Source organism: Quercus robur, chromosome 4 (genome assembly GCF_932294415.1).
Source record: "Quercus robur chromosome 4, dhQueRobu3.1, whole genome shotgun sequence".
Lineage (NCBI taxonomy): Eukaryota > Viridiplantae > Streptophyta > Magnoliopsida > Fagales > Fagaceae > Quercus > Quercus robur.
In genome coordinates, this window is record NC_065537.1 from 1,059,940 (window position 1) to 1,074,867 (window position 14,928).

A 14,928-nucleotide genomic window follows, 5' to 3' on the forward strand; every position below is an offset into this window, starting at 1 on the left:
CTTCATTACGCTGTGAAACCTTTATATTTCCGCTTGGCCATTAAGATTTTTGCTGGGGTTAGTCTGCCGTTGGCCCCTATGTTCATGGGGAATTTGTATGTTCAGCTGGACATCCTGCGGAGTGATGAGAGCCAGGCAGGCTCCTGTTATATAGTCACCTCCTCTGTTCATAGTACTATTTTGCAACACCTGCTATACAAGTGTTGTGCTAAGCATTTTTCAAAGTGTAGACCCTCTCGTTTTGCCAGAGACAAGTACCAGTCGTGTCCGTAGGCCATTACTGACTTTTGTGGCAGATTTGCGTCACACTTTCCATTAGCCTTTCGTTAGGTTGGCTTGAAATCGATTGGCCATTCTGCTGTTGAATCTTTTGATCAAGATGTAGGATTTTCTTGGAGAGCTTATAGGAAATTGGGTGCCGGTTATGCAAGTGTAGATTCTGCCATGGGTTTGTTTGTTCATACCGTTGGGACTACCACTCCCTTGACCGGTTTTGATGAGACTGGAATCACTTACTTGGCGACCACCAATGCTAGGTGGCTGCCTTATTTGGTCGACAAAGGGATTAGATTTGTTCATTATCCTGCCAACCGAGTGAGAAGGCAATTCGGATTAGATCAAGACATCCCTGATGACCTTTCTTTTCTTATGGAGTCCCCTACCTCTGTTCGACCCTTTCTGCGGTCCACTGCCTTTGAATTTTGGAGTCAGCGTTTTACTGCAGTCACCGTTCTGGGCTCACTGAGGGAAGGTCTTTGTACCCCTGCTATGCATGGATATTGGCAGGCCGTGATGACTTCGTTTGAAAAAGAGTTGATAGGTAGTCGTGGCTTCTCTCTTGTTCTTCTTGATGGGCTTAGCGCAATTATTTTGGTAAATTCTCGGTTGCTTTTGCTTTCCAAATCTGTATTAGCGTATGCTAGGAAGCAAAACCGGTTTGGTATCTTTGAGTGGGATGAGGAGAAAAGAGGGTGGTATTGGTACACCGATGATTATCCTCCGGGCTGGGAGAAGAAAGTTAAAGTGATAAATATTCCTGTGCTGAGTAAGAAAGCTCCTGCCAAGCCTAAGTTTAAGAGCAAGCCCAAACCTGCCGCTCCACGGCCATCTACAAATGCTCCCCCTTCTAGCAGAACATGAGGCAGCAAGAGAAAGACAGCCTCTCACCCTGCTTCTACTGTTGAGCGGAGAGTAAGTTACTTCTAATTCTGCCTTTTTTTTTATATTTTTTTTATACATTTAACTTTCCTGCCGTTACACATGTGCTGACTTTTCTTTTTAACTTTATCTTTTGTTTTCTTTCCCCTTTGCAGTCTAAGCATAAGGAGGATGCATCAGCCACCCGACCCATTTTACTTGATGAACTTGAGTTTGAGGTACATCTCCTTTTCTTTTCTTCTTCTCCCTCCCTTTTTTTGCACAAATTTCATCTGCCACATGCTCTTGTTTGACTCATCTGCTTAAAAGTTCCTTTGATCTTCTCATCTCTTTCCTTTCGTCTTCTAGGATGAGCCCGAGCCTCTTTCTATATACCACCCTACAGCGGAGGAACTTTCTGGCTCTATGGGTGCACCCATGGAAGGCTTTTTTTATGGGGCTGATATAGTATTTGCAACACCTGTCCCTTCTGCTGTTGTACCCAGAGTTCCTGCTGAGGCTTCTAGCCTTCCCACTGAGTCAGTACCCATAAACGAGGGTACTCATACTGGGAAGGTTAGTGAGGCCACTCCCGTTCTTGCCGAGACACACTCTTCCCAAGAGGTGGTCACTCCTCTTGCTACTATTCAAACAGAGGCTTCCTCTCTTGCCACACCCCTGGTCATCTCCACTAGTGACCCCTTTGCAGTTCTATCCCAGGCTGTGAAGGATGGTTCTTCATTGGTTGTTACTCCTTCTTCCATTCTCAGCTCTGCCACACATGGTCCTGATGTGGACTTGTCCTTTGAGGGGTCTGAGGATGTCTTTGAGGATCTGGACGATGAACCTGTTTTGAAGAAGAGGATTTCTGACTTTGATGACGAGGAGGATGCTCCCGCTGAGACTGAATTCATGAGTATGTTCCTTTTTCCCTTCTTTTTGATTTTTGACTAAGTCCATTCCTCCTTCTTTTTTGTCATCTCTTCCTTAGGCATAGGTATTTGCATCTCCTCTTTGCTGCACTTTCCTTTAGTATATATGTCTTTTTCCGTATCTTACAAAGACTTTTGAGGGGCCAGGGGTCGTAGTAGACGTTGATATGCCTCCAGCCACTGATCCTGCCACACCCATAGCACCTGTTTCTGCCACTCTCACAATGCCTGTTTCTATCGTACCTTCTGTACCTATTTCTGTCGTACCCATAACTTCCATTTTCATGGGTCCTGGTGAGTTTCTCGGCTCCTTCCTTATTTTCTTTCTTGCAAGTTTATTGCTCCTAACTTATGATTTCTCATCTCATACTCTTTGTTAGGTTCGTTGCCAACTGTCCCTTCTCAGTTTGAGGTGGGCAGTAGTTCTGCCATGGTTCCAAACCCCGTGGGTGAGGTCGTAGCCTTTTTTGTACATTTTGATCAGCTCGAGATTAACGACCTTGATCTTGCAAACTTCTGGACTTCCGGTTCTCCTTACATGGACTTCCATGGCTTCAAGGTTCCTTAGGACTGCGTTTCTCACTTAGAGGCAGTTTTTAGTAGCCGGGGAGATTTTATGCAGCGATTTCGTCTTGGTCGTTCTACCAAGGAGCATTTCTTGAAATTGCTGGGAAGCGTAATGAATGATATTGAATATAACTTTGTTGATACTGTCTCTTCAGAGAAGATCCTGCAGTGGAGGATTGTGGTTCAGGAGCTGATGAGTGTGGGTTTTGCTGTGGAGTTCATTCTAGATCATCTCCATGAGATTGCCCGATCCTTTTTCATGAGAAAGGTTCAGCCTGTTATAGACGCTATTGACACACGGATTGAGACTTTGAAGAAGGAGGTGGCAGATTTTGAAGGTTGTCACGAGCGTCTTCTTGCTAGCATTGGTGGGTCCAGTCGCTTTGAAGACCGACCTCTTATCTCTGGACTTCGTTGATGTAGTTTCCCCCTTCTTTTTTTTTGTTCTTTTCCTTCTTTTACTACCCCACCTTAGTACACTTTATCTACATACTTCCCTTTTACAACACTTATTTAGCTAACTTGGTATAGTTGCTACATTTTGGGTTTGTAACTCTTAAAATGCTGCACTTGTTTGCTATTTATGCTATTACTTTATGACATGGAATAACTTTTTATAATACTTCATGTCCTTTTCATTGTGTACTCATAAAAGTTTGTTACAAAACTTGTCTGTGACATGGTCACTTGAAGGAAAAAAAAAGAACAAAAGGTAAACCTTGAACTCATTGAATGAAAGGGACAACTACATAACCTTAACTTAGGCATAATAATGCTTCAGCCATTTCCCATTGATGAGATCCATTAAGTCCTTGTCATTCATCTAGGTTAGGCGATAATATCCACTCGGGTGTGTCTCTCTTATAACGAGGGGTCCCTCCCATTTGGGTGCAAACTTAGATGGTCTTGTCATACCTCGCCTAACATAGTCTGCCACTTTCAGCACAAGTTGTCCTTCCGCGAACACCCTCTCTTTAGTCATCCTGCCATAGGCGTTTGTCATATTTTGTCTGTATTTGTGGCTACGCTCTTGGACTTCCTCCCTTCTTTCATCAAGTCCTTCTAGATCTTCACACCTTTTTGCCGTAAAGGCTTCTCCCTCTTTTTCCTTCCCTTGCATCTGCATTACTCTCAAAGATGGAGTCATCACTTCTACGGGGTTTACTACCTCTGTCTCGTATACTAAGGAAAATGGTGAAAATCTTGTGGCAGACTTTGGTGATTTTTTGTAAGCCCAAAAGGCGTCTGGCAGGTGTGTTGCCCATCATCCTGTGTACTCTTGGTTTATTTTACTGATGATCTTTATGAGAACCTTGTTTGTTGCCTCTACTTGCCCATTTCCTTGAGGGTAATAAAGCGATGAACGATGGTATTTGACTTGGTAGAATTTCATCATTTTCCTTACATCACTGTTGACAAACGGTGTACCATTATCGCTAATAATCCTATGAGGCACTCCAAACCTCACAATTATGTTCTCCTTGATGAAGTTTGCCACTACTCCTCCTGTGGCCTTTTGGAATGACACTGTCTCTGCCCACTTAGTGAAGTACTCCGTAGCCATTAGTATCTATATGTATTTACGCGATGGTGGGTTAACTGGTCCTATCAAATCAAGCCCCCAAGTGTGGAAGGGTCATGGGGTGACCACACTATGTAAGTTATGGGGGTAAGTGTGAATCAAGTTGGCTTGCACTTGGCAACTGTGGCATTTCTTCACAAATTCTATCATATCCTTCTTCATAGTAGCCCAGTAGTAGCCCATCTGTATTGTTTTTTCTTCCCCTAGTGCTTCCCACACTCTCCCGAATGCACTTTTTTTATCGTTTCTCTTGCTTCTTTAGGACCTAAACATCTTAAAGGGTCACCATCATATCCTTTCTTGAAAAGGACCGAGTTATGCAAAAAGTAGCACATTGCCAGCCTTCTAAGCTTGTATCTTTCACCGTGCTTTTGTGGCAAGATACCTTCTGCCAAGTACTATACGAATGGGCTTCTCCAGTCTTTACTGATAAACACAGCGTAACTTTCTTCTTTGTCTGTTGCGAGCTGGCAGGTCCCATACTGAGTTTGGACTCGGTCTGCATCTTTACCCATGCTTGGCCAGTAGAAGCTTGCCCTTTGAAGTCTGCGGTAAAGGCTGCCCTTTGTCTAGTAGCACATCTAATTCTTTTGGAGTGCATGGTATTGGTGATGGAGTATCGTATTCCTTTCCGCCAGTCTTCCTTCCCCGCTCGCCAGTGGATACTGCCATAGCTTGCGGAGCGTTTCTTTTGTCCAAACTTGGTTTTACGGACTGAGTATTCTTTCTGGCCTTTTGCAACAACTGCGCAAACTAGGAGATTTCTAAGTTTTCCAAGACTGCCCTTTACTCCCTGAGCATGTTCGTCATACACATTTCCACCAATGTTCTTTCTTCACAATGATCATAGTAATTAAGTGCTATGTCCCTGAATCTTTTGATGTATTCCATTAAATTTTCGCCATTCCTTTACTTGATTGCTTGCAGGGTTGCAAGTGTTACTGTTTCTTCTCCGTGGAAGTACTTAGTGCAAAATACATCCACCATGTCATCCCAAGTTGGGATCGATCCTTGTTTTAGGCCGATGTATCAGGTGTACGCCCGGTCACATTGCGACTTGAAAAATTCTCAAAGACATAAGTCTTCGTTTGCAACATAAGGGCCAAGGGTATCAATAAACTTACTCACGTGCTCAACTGCACTTCCCTTCCTGCTATCGTATTGTGCAAAGGCCCTTGACTCATATCTCTCGGGGTATGGTTTGCTGAGTACCCTTAGTGGGTAAGGAGGCCTTCATGCGTAGAACCTCTCCTTAGGTGCTCTGGCTCTCTCTTATTTTAGGAGAGCCGCTACTTTGACTATAGTAATGAAACATTGTTTCACATTCTATGGGACACCTCCTGCTGGTGTCTCTTCTTTGTCTGCCGCATGTTCTGGGTCATGCTAGCTTCCTTTCTCCTTTGTTTTGTTTGTTTTCAGCTGATGGATTTCTTCCATCATTTATTGCTGTGAGTGTTGCAAGGACTGCAAAACTTCAATGAAGATGTTGGTATTGTCAGTAGGGATTCTTGGCTGTGGCTGAGGTCTAGCCCCCACTCCGTTGTCACCTTCTGCTTGCTGCTATTGGTGAGGCATCGTTGGCTTGGACTCTGTTTGTGAGGGCACAACACTCATATTTCGTGTTGTTCTGGACTTTGGAGGCATTTTTTTTCGAGGGGTTCTGTCCTTATCTGCTTCTCAACTCCCCAGTGAAGTTGCCAATTTAATGTAGTGGGCCTTTTTGTGGTTAAAGTGGGCCAAGCTGCCTCTTGTGGTATTGGGCTTGAGTGTTCTGAGTAAGGGAGTTGAAACCGGTCCAACTACAACTTAACTTGGTCTGGCTTATGCACAAACTATACCTCGTTTACCAGGAGTACGCTTATGGTGGGTGGAACTGTTTCAAATGGGTTGCGATAGGCAGATATGATAATAATAATAATATCAAAGATTTTGAGATCTTTATTAAGGTGAACAGATAAACCTTAGTTTTAATTAACAATTATTTTATAAGAGAAGTAAAGGGAACAAGTGGGTAGTATGTGAGCTGATTGAGAGAGTAAATAAATTAGATAAAGTCTGATCCGCAGGACCGAAACCAGAGAGGAAAGAACACCCTTTCTCAAAGTGAATAATCTCTCAGGGAGATTCTGCCATAGAAATTAATTATTTTGAGGGAAGTAGACCTGAATAGTTAGTACCCAAGAACACCTTTCGTTTCCGGCAGAGAGTAGGATTTTGAGAGGGAGAGAGGGAATCAACCTATTGGTGCATACCTGCTGTGGGGGTAAAATCCGTCAGCCAATGTTGGGCCATAGTACATGTATCAAGCCCAATCACGGCAAGAAGAAAAGGCATGGGCATAGGATATCCCATCCCAACCATGTTGGGTCGGGCCTGCTGAGGGGCGTCCGAGGAGGAGTACCTCCTCGGACTCGCCAAGTGGGTGTCCGATTCACACTCCATACATGGCGAAAAGTCACCCAATACGAAGGAATAGTGCATGACGTTCAGGAAGGGGGGCAACCACAACTGCCGCATTAAATGCCAAGAAACTACTTTTCCAGCCGCATTAATGTGGAAAGGACAGGAACGCAGAATTATCTTGGCCAGTGCAACTCACAGAAAAGAGGGAGGATGACCTATGGGACAGGCACTCAAGTAGAGGGCCAGATGGCTGACAAGTGTAGGGTCGTGATCTTAAGAAGGATGCTATATAAGAGAAGGAAATCCCCATGGCCAGGGGATCGCAAGCTGGAAGAAGAAAAAGAGAGAAAAAGAGAAAGGAGTTAGAGACAAGAAGTAGAAGATACAGCCCCAGGGACTATTATTCCAAAAGCTTGGAGGAATATCCTTACGTCCAACTGGTTGCATGGCTTGTTCATAACTACGTTTCCTCTGTCAAAGACCTAGTTCTTTAACCTACTCTCTACAAATTCATTGTTGAGGGACTTTTGGGCCAGAACCACCCGCCTGTTGGGCCTGAGCCTCAAAACCGCCCCCTTACACCTGCCATTCTCACTCTCTATCTTTTTTCTCTCCTTCTTTTCCAATATTCCCCTTTTTTCTTATTTTTTTTTCTTTTCTTAATCTTTGTTTCTATTTCTTGGTTTTCAAGTTTTCAATACCATAGTGTATTGTTCTTGTTGTTGTTGGTCCTGTACAGGCAAGGGCCTCTTTATAGTGTCTGCCGTGATCGAATTTTACTATTCTAGCCCTTAATTATCTTTGTCTAGTCTGGGTGTACCTACCGACCACCACTGGTCTGACTATGAGCCACTCCCCATCACCAAACAAAAGAAAACTATTTTGTTTGTTTGTCTGCCGTAACACCCTTTCCTGTTACGGTGTGGGTGCTTTCTCTTTCCCTATTTCTCATGGCATGCACCTAGTGGTTCCAGCTCAGTTTTGTCCGTTTGGATGGTATGTCATCCCAGTAGGACACTTCCCCCAAAAAAGCCCTAGTAGGAATCTCAAAATAGGTTTTCCCTTCTCTCCACTACCAAACCATGCCCTCTTACCTTTGACCTATGACCTCACCGTGTCCTGTATTGGTTGGGTATAGGCTGGTGAGGTCTAGGCCTTGTGCGTGCCTCTCTTCCATGTATGTCCAAAATCTACCTACTGCTTATGCGTCTGCCGTAGTTAGTCTGCACAATCTGCCGTCCGTTATTGACCATTTTCTGGTTTCCCTTTCCTTTATGGCTTGCCTTATTCATGGCTGGGCCTTGCTTGATGGTGGGCTTTGCTTTTTCCTTAGCCCACCCTTCTTCTTGCTACTATCTCTTGCCATACTACTTTATCATTCTTGCTGCGAAGTTGTTTTGTTTCGATCTGGCTGGGCCCCTTTGGGCCTGCCGTTTATTCTTCCCCTAATGGCCCAACAAGACCATTGGTTCTTGTGTTACATTACTAGCGAGGCTCCTGTGTCCCATTTGTTTTTCCTTGGACGTCTCGAGCCCGTTTGCTTTCCTTGAGTTTCCTTGGTCCTTTTTTCTAATTTTGCATTACCATGGACTTTTATTGAATTCTTTGGGTTTCTCCGACCCAATTACGTTATTTCTCATCCTTGGGGTTTATGAGCTTGCCATCAACCCCTTACTTTCTTTGCTTTCATTACTTTGGGCTTGCCGCGGCCCATTCTCACTTTTCCACATCATATACTGCCCTTGGTTTGTTTTTTCTTTCTTTTCGGGCTCCTTTAAGCCCATTTATCTCTTCAAGACCAATTTATTTATCTCATGGGCCTGTGATCCATTATTCCTGCCGCTTGGGCTTAATGGGTTTTCTATCCGTTTGCCAACTCCTTTCTGTCCGTGTTGCTGGACTTTTCCCTTCTACTTGGGCTTCCGAAATGGCCATCAACAAAAAATTTAGTTCAAGATTTGAATTTTTTGAGGAATGGTGTGACATTATTAACTCAAATTCTAATACATTTGTAGGAGATCAGTCATTGGTTATTGGAAGAGATATTTTTGACCTTCAAAAAGTATAGACCGACAATAAGAATCATGTTATCGGTAGAGATAGAAATAGAAATAAAGAACATTATCAAAAAAAGAAAAAGAAAAAAAAAACAAAGACTTTCGGATGGAGAGTCCTCTTTACTTCACGACAAAAGAACATTAAAAAAATAAAAATAAATAAAAAAAGACTTCCATTAAAATAGAAATAAAGAAAGACTTCCCAGATAGAGAGTCTTCTTTGTGATAAAGTACCACAGTTTCTCATTTGCAAATTTATTCTTTTTCTGTCTGTACAGTACAGTTCCAGAATGCGGTAATCGAAGCTTTGAACCATAGGATCGAGGACGCAGCGGTATTTGGATCTGTTTGGTGGTTCTCTGTGACTGTGACTTTGTTAGTGGAAGTGATTTCAGAGTTTCCGGGAAATCTAAAATTAGAATTCCAAGAAAATCAAAAATGGTGATACACGAAGAAATACCAATCCCAGTGCCCTCGTTGCTGGAGCCTGCGTACGGCGAGGGGTCTCAGTACGAAGAACCTCGATTCCACGATTTCCAGCCCATGCGAAATTTTCGCACTGATCCCACTTTCGATGGCTCCTCAGGTCCTTTCTCTCTCTTTCTTTGTGCGTTCATCAGTGTTAACCTGTTTGATTGTAATACCTATACAATTTTGGGAACGAAAAATAAATATTTACAGATGAACGAAGCACTTTGGTAAATAGCTGATGGCCACAATAATGAATTTTGGATCCAATTCGGATTAAAACGTAGCAACTTGTGGCCATCCTTAAAAAGAATAACATAAATTTTTTTTTTTAAATCTATGTTTTTGGTGTTTTTTTTTTTTTTTTTTGAAAGGTATGTTTTTGGTGTTTTATGCAACTGAAACCCTTTTGTAAATTCTTCTTAAAAAAATAATCGAAAAATAATAGAAAAAAAAAACCTTTTGTGAACAAAAACGAAATCATAATGGAGTAGAAAATTAAAGGCAAATCGATAAATTCCTTTATTTTTATTCTATAATTTCTATATGGCAATTTCTTATTTTTATAATTTCTATATGGCAATTTCTTATTTTTTATTATTATATATAAATATATAACTTATATGTTTTTGGAGCTTTTAGCCTTTATGTAGTTAAAATCCTTTTGAGAAAAAGGAAAAAAAAAATAGGACCTTTCTTAACGAGCTGGACCTCACCACAGGTCCACAACCCTTTTCGACCACAAACTTCAATTTTTTCTATTTATATTAATAAATAATTATTATGACGTCACCTTCCTCAATCTGATCTTGGTTAGACCAGAGAATCAGAAACTAATACTCTTTTTGGTTCCTCCACGGCTCCACTAAACTATTTTCGCTAAACCAACATACACAAACTCAACTACAATTGTATAGAATTGAAATAACAATAACAGATAAGAAATCCTTATATTAAAAATAAAAGACTCTTTTAACAACTTGAATAAAAACTCCTACCAAAATTCAAATTGGACAACATTCCCCACATTCGAACCTAGTACATGTTCCATACAGATGCACGTATCAGATTGCTGGATCTACGAAAAGTTTTTTTTTTTTTTTTTTTTTTTTTTTTTTTTTTTTGAGTACGAAAAGTTGATTATAAGGGAGTAAATGAATTGAGTGCATTTTCTATACTAATTGGATGTAAATTTAGGGATTTTACACCATCCAATCTTAGGGCGCCACATCATATTATAACAAACAAAGCAATAGAATTTGCCACAAATATTCATGTCTCAGCAATACCCGCCCCCCTCCCCCCCTCTCTCTCTGTGACTAAACCAGCCTCCATGGCCAACCACAATGGTTGACGCTAGCCATCACCATCATCCGCTGTGGCTCACCCCAAAAGCCCTTTTACATTTCATCTATATCGCTGCATTTATACGCTAGCAAACACACATATGCACAACTCACACACTAATTCATGCACAAAAACACAAAAAGCTCATGACACCCTTCAATCTATTCTCAACCTTGACCAAACTCAAGAAGCCACCACAAATTCCATATAACCTCCACAAGTGACCACCATTAAAGTTCAAACCACCCAAATCTTGTCGTGTATCCATCCTCACAGACCCAAATCTCTCAAGCTACCCAAACCCTTCACAGATAATAATAATAACCACCAAAGAAAACTTAAAAAAAAAAAAAAAAAAATCCAAAAGAAGGGTTACCCTAAAACTCATATACCCAATATGCACACAAGGACAATAGTAGTAGTATGGGTTGGAAAAGTAGGATGATCTAGAGAGAGTGTGATAAAAAGAAAGATAGGATTAAATTTGGGGATCGCCAGTGATGTTTGGGGCGAACGCTAGCTATTGGTTGGCCATGGAGGTTTTGTTGTTTCGATAAGAGGGCATTTGATACAGAGAGAAGGAGAAACTTAGGGTACGTTTGGTACATTGAATGTGGATTACAGCAGGAATGGTAATCTTTATTACCGGGAATAAAATGTGTTGTAATAGAATAACTAAACCTATTCATTAGTTTGATTGTGAGTTGTAACATTAGAATAAAACATATGATCTATTTTAGGAAATATCTCATTCATACAATTATATTTCTTAGAAAATAATATATTTTAAATTTTAGAGAGATGAGTTTTTTTTTTATGATTTTTTATTTCCATAATTGTTAGGTGGATATAGAAAGTTTATTTATTTGAAAATATATTAATGTTAGAAATTATTACATCTACTAAGGTATAACTATTACAACCCTTTTAAAGAGGAATGGTTATTCCTTATTTTAAAGAATAGCTATTCATAAGGAATGACTATTCCCTATAATAAAAACATAACCAAACTATTGAATAGCTAAATCATAGGAATAGCTGTTACATTACAGCATCTATTATAGTCTATCAAACATGAAAAAAGGGTTTGGCTTAACTCTAGTACTTTTCTAATTGTTAGTGTATAGCTTAGACTAGTTTAGCTCATTGGGCTTAGCTCAGTATACTGTACTTGTAGTTTACTCCTATTACTTGTACTGCACACATACCTAGCCTATATAAGACTCTCTATTGTACATTATTACATACACATCAATATACAGACTATTCAGTCTTTTTCGTTTACTTTATATTGTTAACATGGTATCAGAGTCATTCCTCTGACTTTCTGGTTCCTGTGGATATCTCCGGCGTTCTTCCGCTGCCCTCGCTTTCATCCAGTAGTCATTGTCAGAAGCGAGTCACTACCGTCATGCCCACAGTCCCTGCAACTCTCGGATCTCATCGTTCTGCTCATCCAACTGCCAAAGCAAAGGCATAAAGTGACAGAACAGCCAATCCTGAGAAAAACCCAACCAAGAACGGCCAGAAACCGTCTCACACGCGCCACCACGCGTCGTCTAAAGTTTCTGCCTCACGAGCACGCGCTCCACGCGCCACCACGAGCCCACTAGGTGCTCACACGTGCCTCACGCGCCAGTATCATCGCCGTCACGTGCCTCATGCGCGCCCACGCGCCTGCCCCGTATCGCGTCCTGCCACGTCAACCCTAGAGTGACTTCAGCACCCTGAGCTGTTGACTTTGACCAAACCGTTGACTTTGACCAAAGTCAAATTTTTTCAACAGGACCTGTCTTGCTCAGTTTTTCGCGTAGATTCTGATTTTGAGCTCCATTTCTGCATTTGAGGTCTCTAAATCTCACTTTTTGGTCATTTTCTTCATTATGACTCAACAAACTGAACGAGATATCATACGTTCTATCATTATTATGTTGAATGGTCCTATTAGCTATCATGCGTGGTCTCAGAATATGACTGTCTTTCTCAGGGGTCGTAAACTGTGGAGATATGTGACTGATTCAATTCCTAAGCCAGTACCAAACCCTAAGTCCAAAGCCACAGCTGCTAAAGATGCATCCAAGACTGCCGTTATAGTGGATGATTATGAAGAACGCCTAGAGAAATGGGAGAGTATTCAGAGTAAGATCTTGTCTTGGTTTATCAATACCTCTATTCCTTCCATTCATAATCTTCTTCCTCGTCTTGAGACTGCTGAGGCTGCTTGGAAATTTTTGGCCGATCGCTATAATTGCACTAATAATTCGAACTTGGAGTTCCACATTGAATCAAAACTTTATCAAATGTGCCAAGAGACAGGTCAGTATATTTTTGATTTTTATTCTTAGACTTATACTATGTGGGAACAACTCTCTGCTGCAGATCCTCCACTGGTGTGTTCTAAGGACATTGAGCTCTTTGTCAAATATCGGGATCGTCGTAAATTTATGCACTTCATGATGGGTTTATGTGAAGATTTTGAGCCTACTAGGGTTTCTCTGCTTAGCCAGTCTCCTATTCCTTCTCTTGATGCTGCAGTCAAGGAGCTCATTTCTGAGGAGAATCGTCGGCCTATTCATCACATGTCATCATCTGATCATGTATTGGCTACACCCTCTCCACAGCCTCTCATTGCTGCATTTACTGCTCCTCCACAAATAAACTCTGGGCGTTCCAACTCTCAGTCTTCCAAAGGTACTTGATGCGAGTTTTGCCGTGCCAAAGGCCATGACATCTCTGTTTGTCGCAAACTGCAGAAATTTGTGCAAGAGCAAAATAAGCTTCTATTCTTCGGGCAGCTACTGTATGTCCTTCTGATCCATCGGTTCCTACAGGTTCATTTTTGGCTTTCTCACTTACTACGGCTGATACTGAGGTAGTTGTTCAACAGGTTTTATCCCGCACTTCCACTGCCCTTTCTGTCACCTCAGGTAACCAACCTTGGTTTTTTAATACTGCATGTTGTAACCATATAACTCCTGATGAATCCTAATTTTCTGATAAGGCACCCTTAGAACATCCAATCACCATTTACACTGCTGATGGAACTCCTATGCCTGTTAGTCATAAAGGAACAATCTCTTCTCCTTATTTATCCCTTAGTGACACTTTTCATATTCCAAAGTTATCCCTCAATTTGCTTTCTATTGGTCAACTTTGTGAATTAGGCGTAGATCTTCTATTTACTAATCATGATGTGGATGTGCAGGATCCCCGGACGGGTTAAGTGCTTGGGACAAGCCGTAAGGTTGGTTGCATGTTTGAGGTTCATGACTTGAAGATTCCTTCACAAGTTGTTTTTGCAGCTGCTACCACTGCCACCTCCTCACCTGATCTATGGCATGCTCGTCTTGGTCATCCATCCTTATCTCGTCTTCAGTTGTTAGCTTCTCAAGGTCATTTAGGTTCAGTTTAGTTTCAAAAATTTAATTGTACTTCCTGTCATTTTGGCAAACAAACAAAATTGCCCTTTAATAAAAGTGACTCCTTTTCTTTTGCCCCTTTTTATTTTATCCATTCTGATATTTGGGGTCCTGCACCTGTTCCCACTGAGGGGGGATCTAAATATTTTGTCATATTTGTGGATGATTTTTCTTGATATACTTAGATTTATCTGCTTCACCATAGGTCTAAACTTTTGTCTATTTACCAAACATTTCATAAAATGATTGAAACACAATTCAATCGCATCGTTAAAGTCTTTCGATCAGATAATGCTTAAGAATATAATGATAAATCTTTCCTATCCTTTTTAAACAGTAATGGTACCCTTCCTCAGCGGTCTTGTCCTTACACCTCCTAACAAAATGGTCGTGCAGAACGAAAACATCGTCACATTCTTGATGTTGTCCGCACCCTTCTCATTTCTGTCTCTCTTCTTGAGCGCTTTTGGGTTGAGGCCGCACTCACTGCTGTGTACACTATTAATCGTATTCCTTCACCAACTACACACAACAAATCACCATTTGAACTTCTCTATGGTCAAACTCCTGACTACTCCTCTCTTCAGGTTTTTGGTTGTGCTTGTTTTGTCTCTCTTCCTCCTCATGAACGAACAAAACTCCAGCCTTGTACTCGTCTCTGTTGTTTCCTTGGTTATGGTGTATCTCAAAAGGGGTTTCCCTGCTATGATCCCATTTCTCATTGTCTTCGTGTCTCTCGTCATGTTGAGTTTTGGGAACATTGTCATTTCACGAGTCTTCAACAGTTTCTTGCATCCTCTTCCTCAGAGTCTCCCATTTTTACTGATCTTTTCCTCTCTCTCTATCCTGAACTTGTGGAGGATTCTTCAACATCGACTGCCTCTCCAGACGACTCATCTCCGGTTCCATCCCCGGCATATGACCCACCTGTCTTGGATCCTGTGGCACCACCCTCTCCTGAGTCTCATGTTGGTCCTGAATTTCGTCGTTCCATTCGGGTACGCATTCCTACCCCT

At 41.5% G+C, this 14,928-nt stretch overlaps 2 protein-coding genes across 4 annotated transcripts in view; one reads left to right on the forward strand and one right to left on the reverse strand.

Moving 5' to 3' along the window:
* Positions 1 to 3,459: 3,459 nt before the first annotated feature.
* LOC126724576 (uncharacterized) lies at positions 3,460 to 4,200 on the reverse strand. Its single transcript, XM_050429057.1, has 2 exons — positions 3,930 to 4,200; positions 3,460 to 3,818 (listed from the first exon to the last, which is right to left on the reverse strand). The coding sequence occupies exons 1-2, from the start codon at positions 4,198 to 4,200 to the stop codon at positions 3,460 to 3,462; spliced, it is 630 nt and encodes a 209-aa protein (XP_050285014.1).
* A 4,667-nt stretch (positions 4,201 to 8,867) lies between these two features.
* Positions 8,868 to 14,928, forward strand: part of LOC126720285 (vesicle-fusing ATPase-like) — a 38,182-nt gene continuing 32,121 nt past the window's right edge. The window contains exon 1 of one of the 3 annotated variants that reach the window (XM_050422608.1): positions 8,868 to 9,264. The gene's annotated coding sequence lies outside the window, so the exon portion shown is untranslated. The remainder of the gene's footprint in view (positions 9,265 to 14,928) is intronic. The other 2 variants (XM_050422607.1, XM_050422609.1) reach the window with 2 other exon arrangements.

Bases quoted from the DNA above. Each gene is read 5' to 3' on its own strand.
- LOC126724576 (XM_050429057.1), bottom strand. From the start codon at position 4,200: ATGGCTACGGAGTACTTCACTAAGTGGGCAGAGACAGTGTCATTCCAA. The intron at 3,819-3,929 runs GTAAAATAAACC...CATTTTCCTTAG, and splicing joins GGTTCTCATAAAGATCATCA to TATACGAGACAGAGGTAGTA.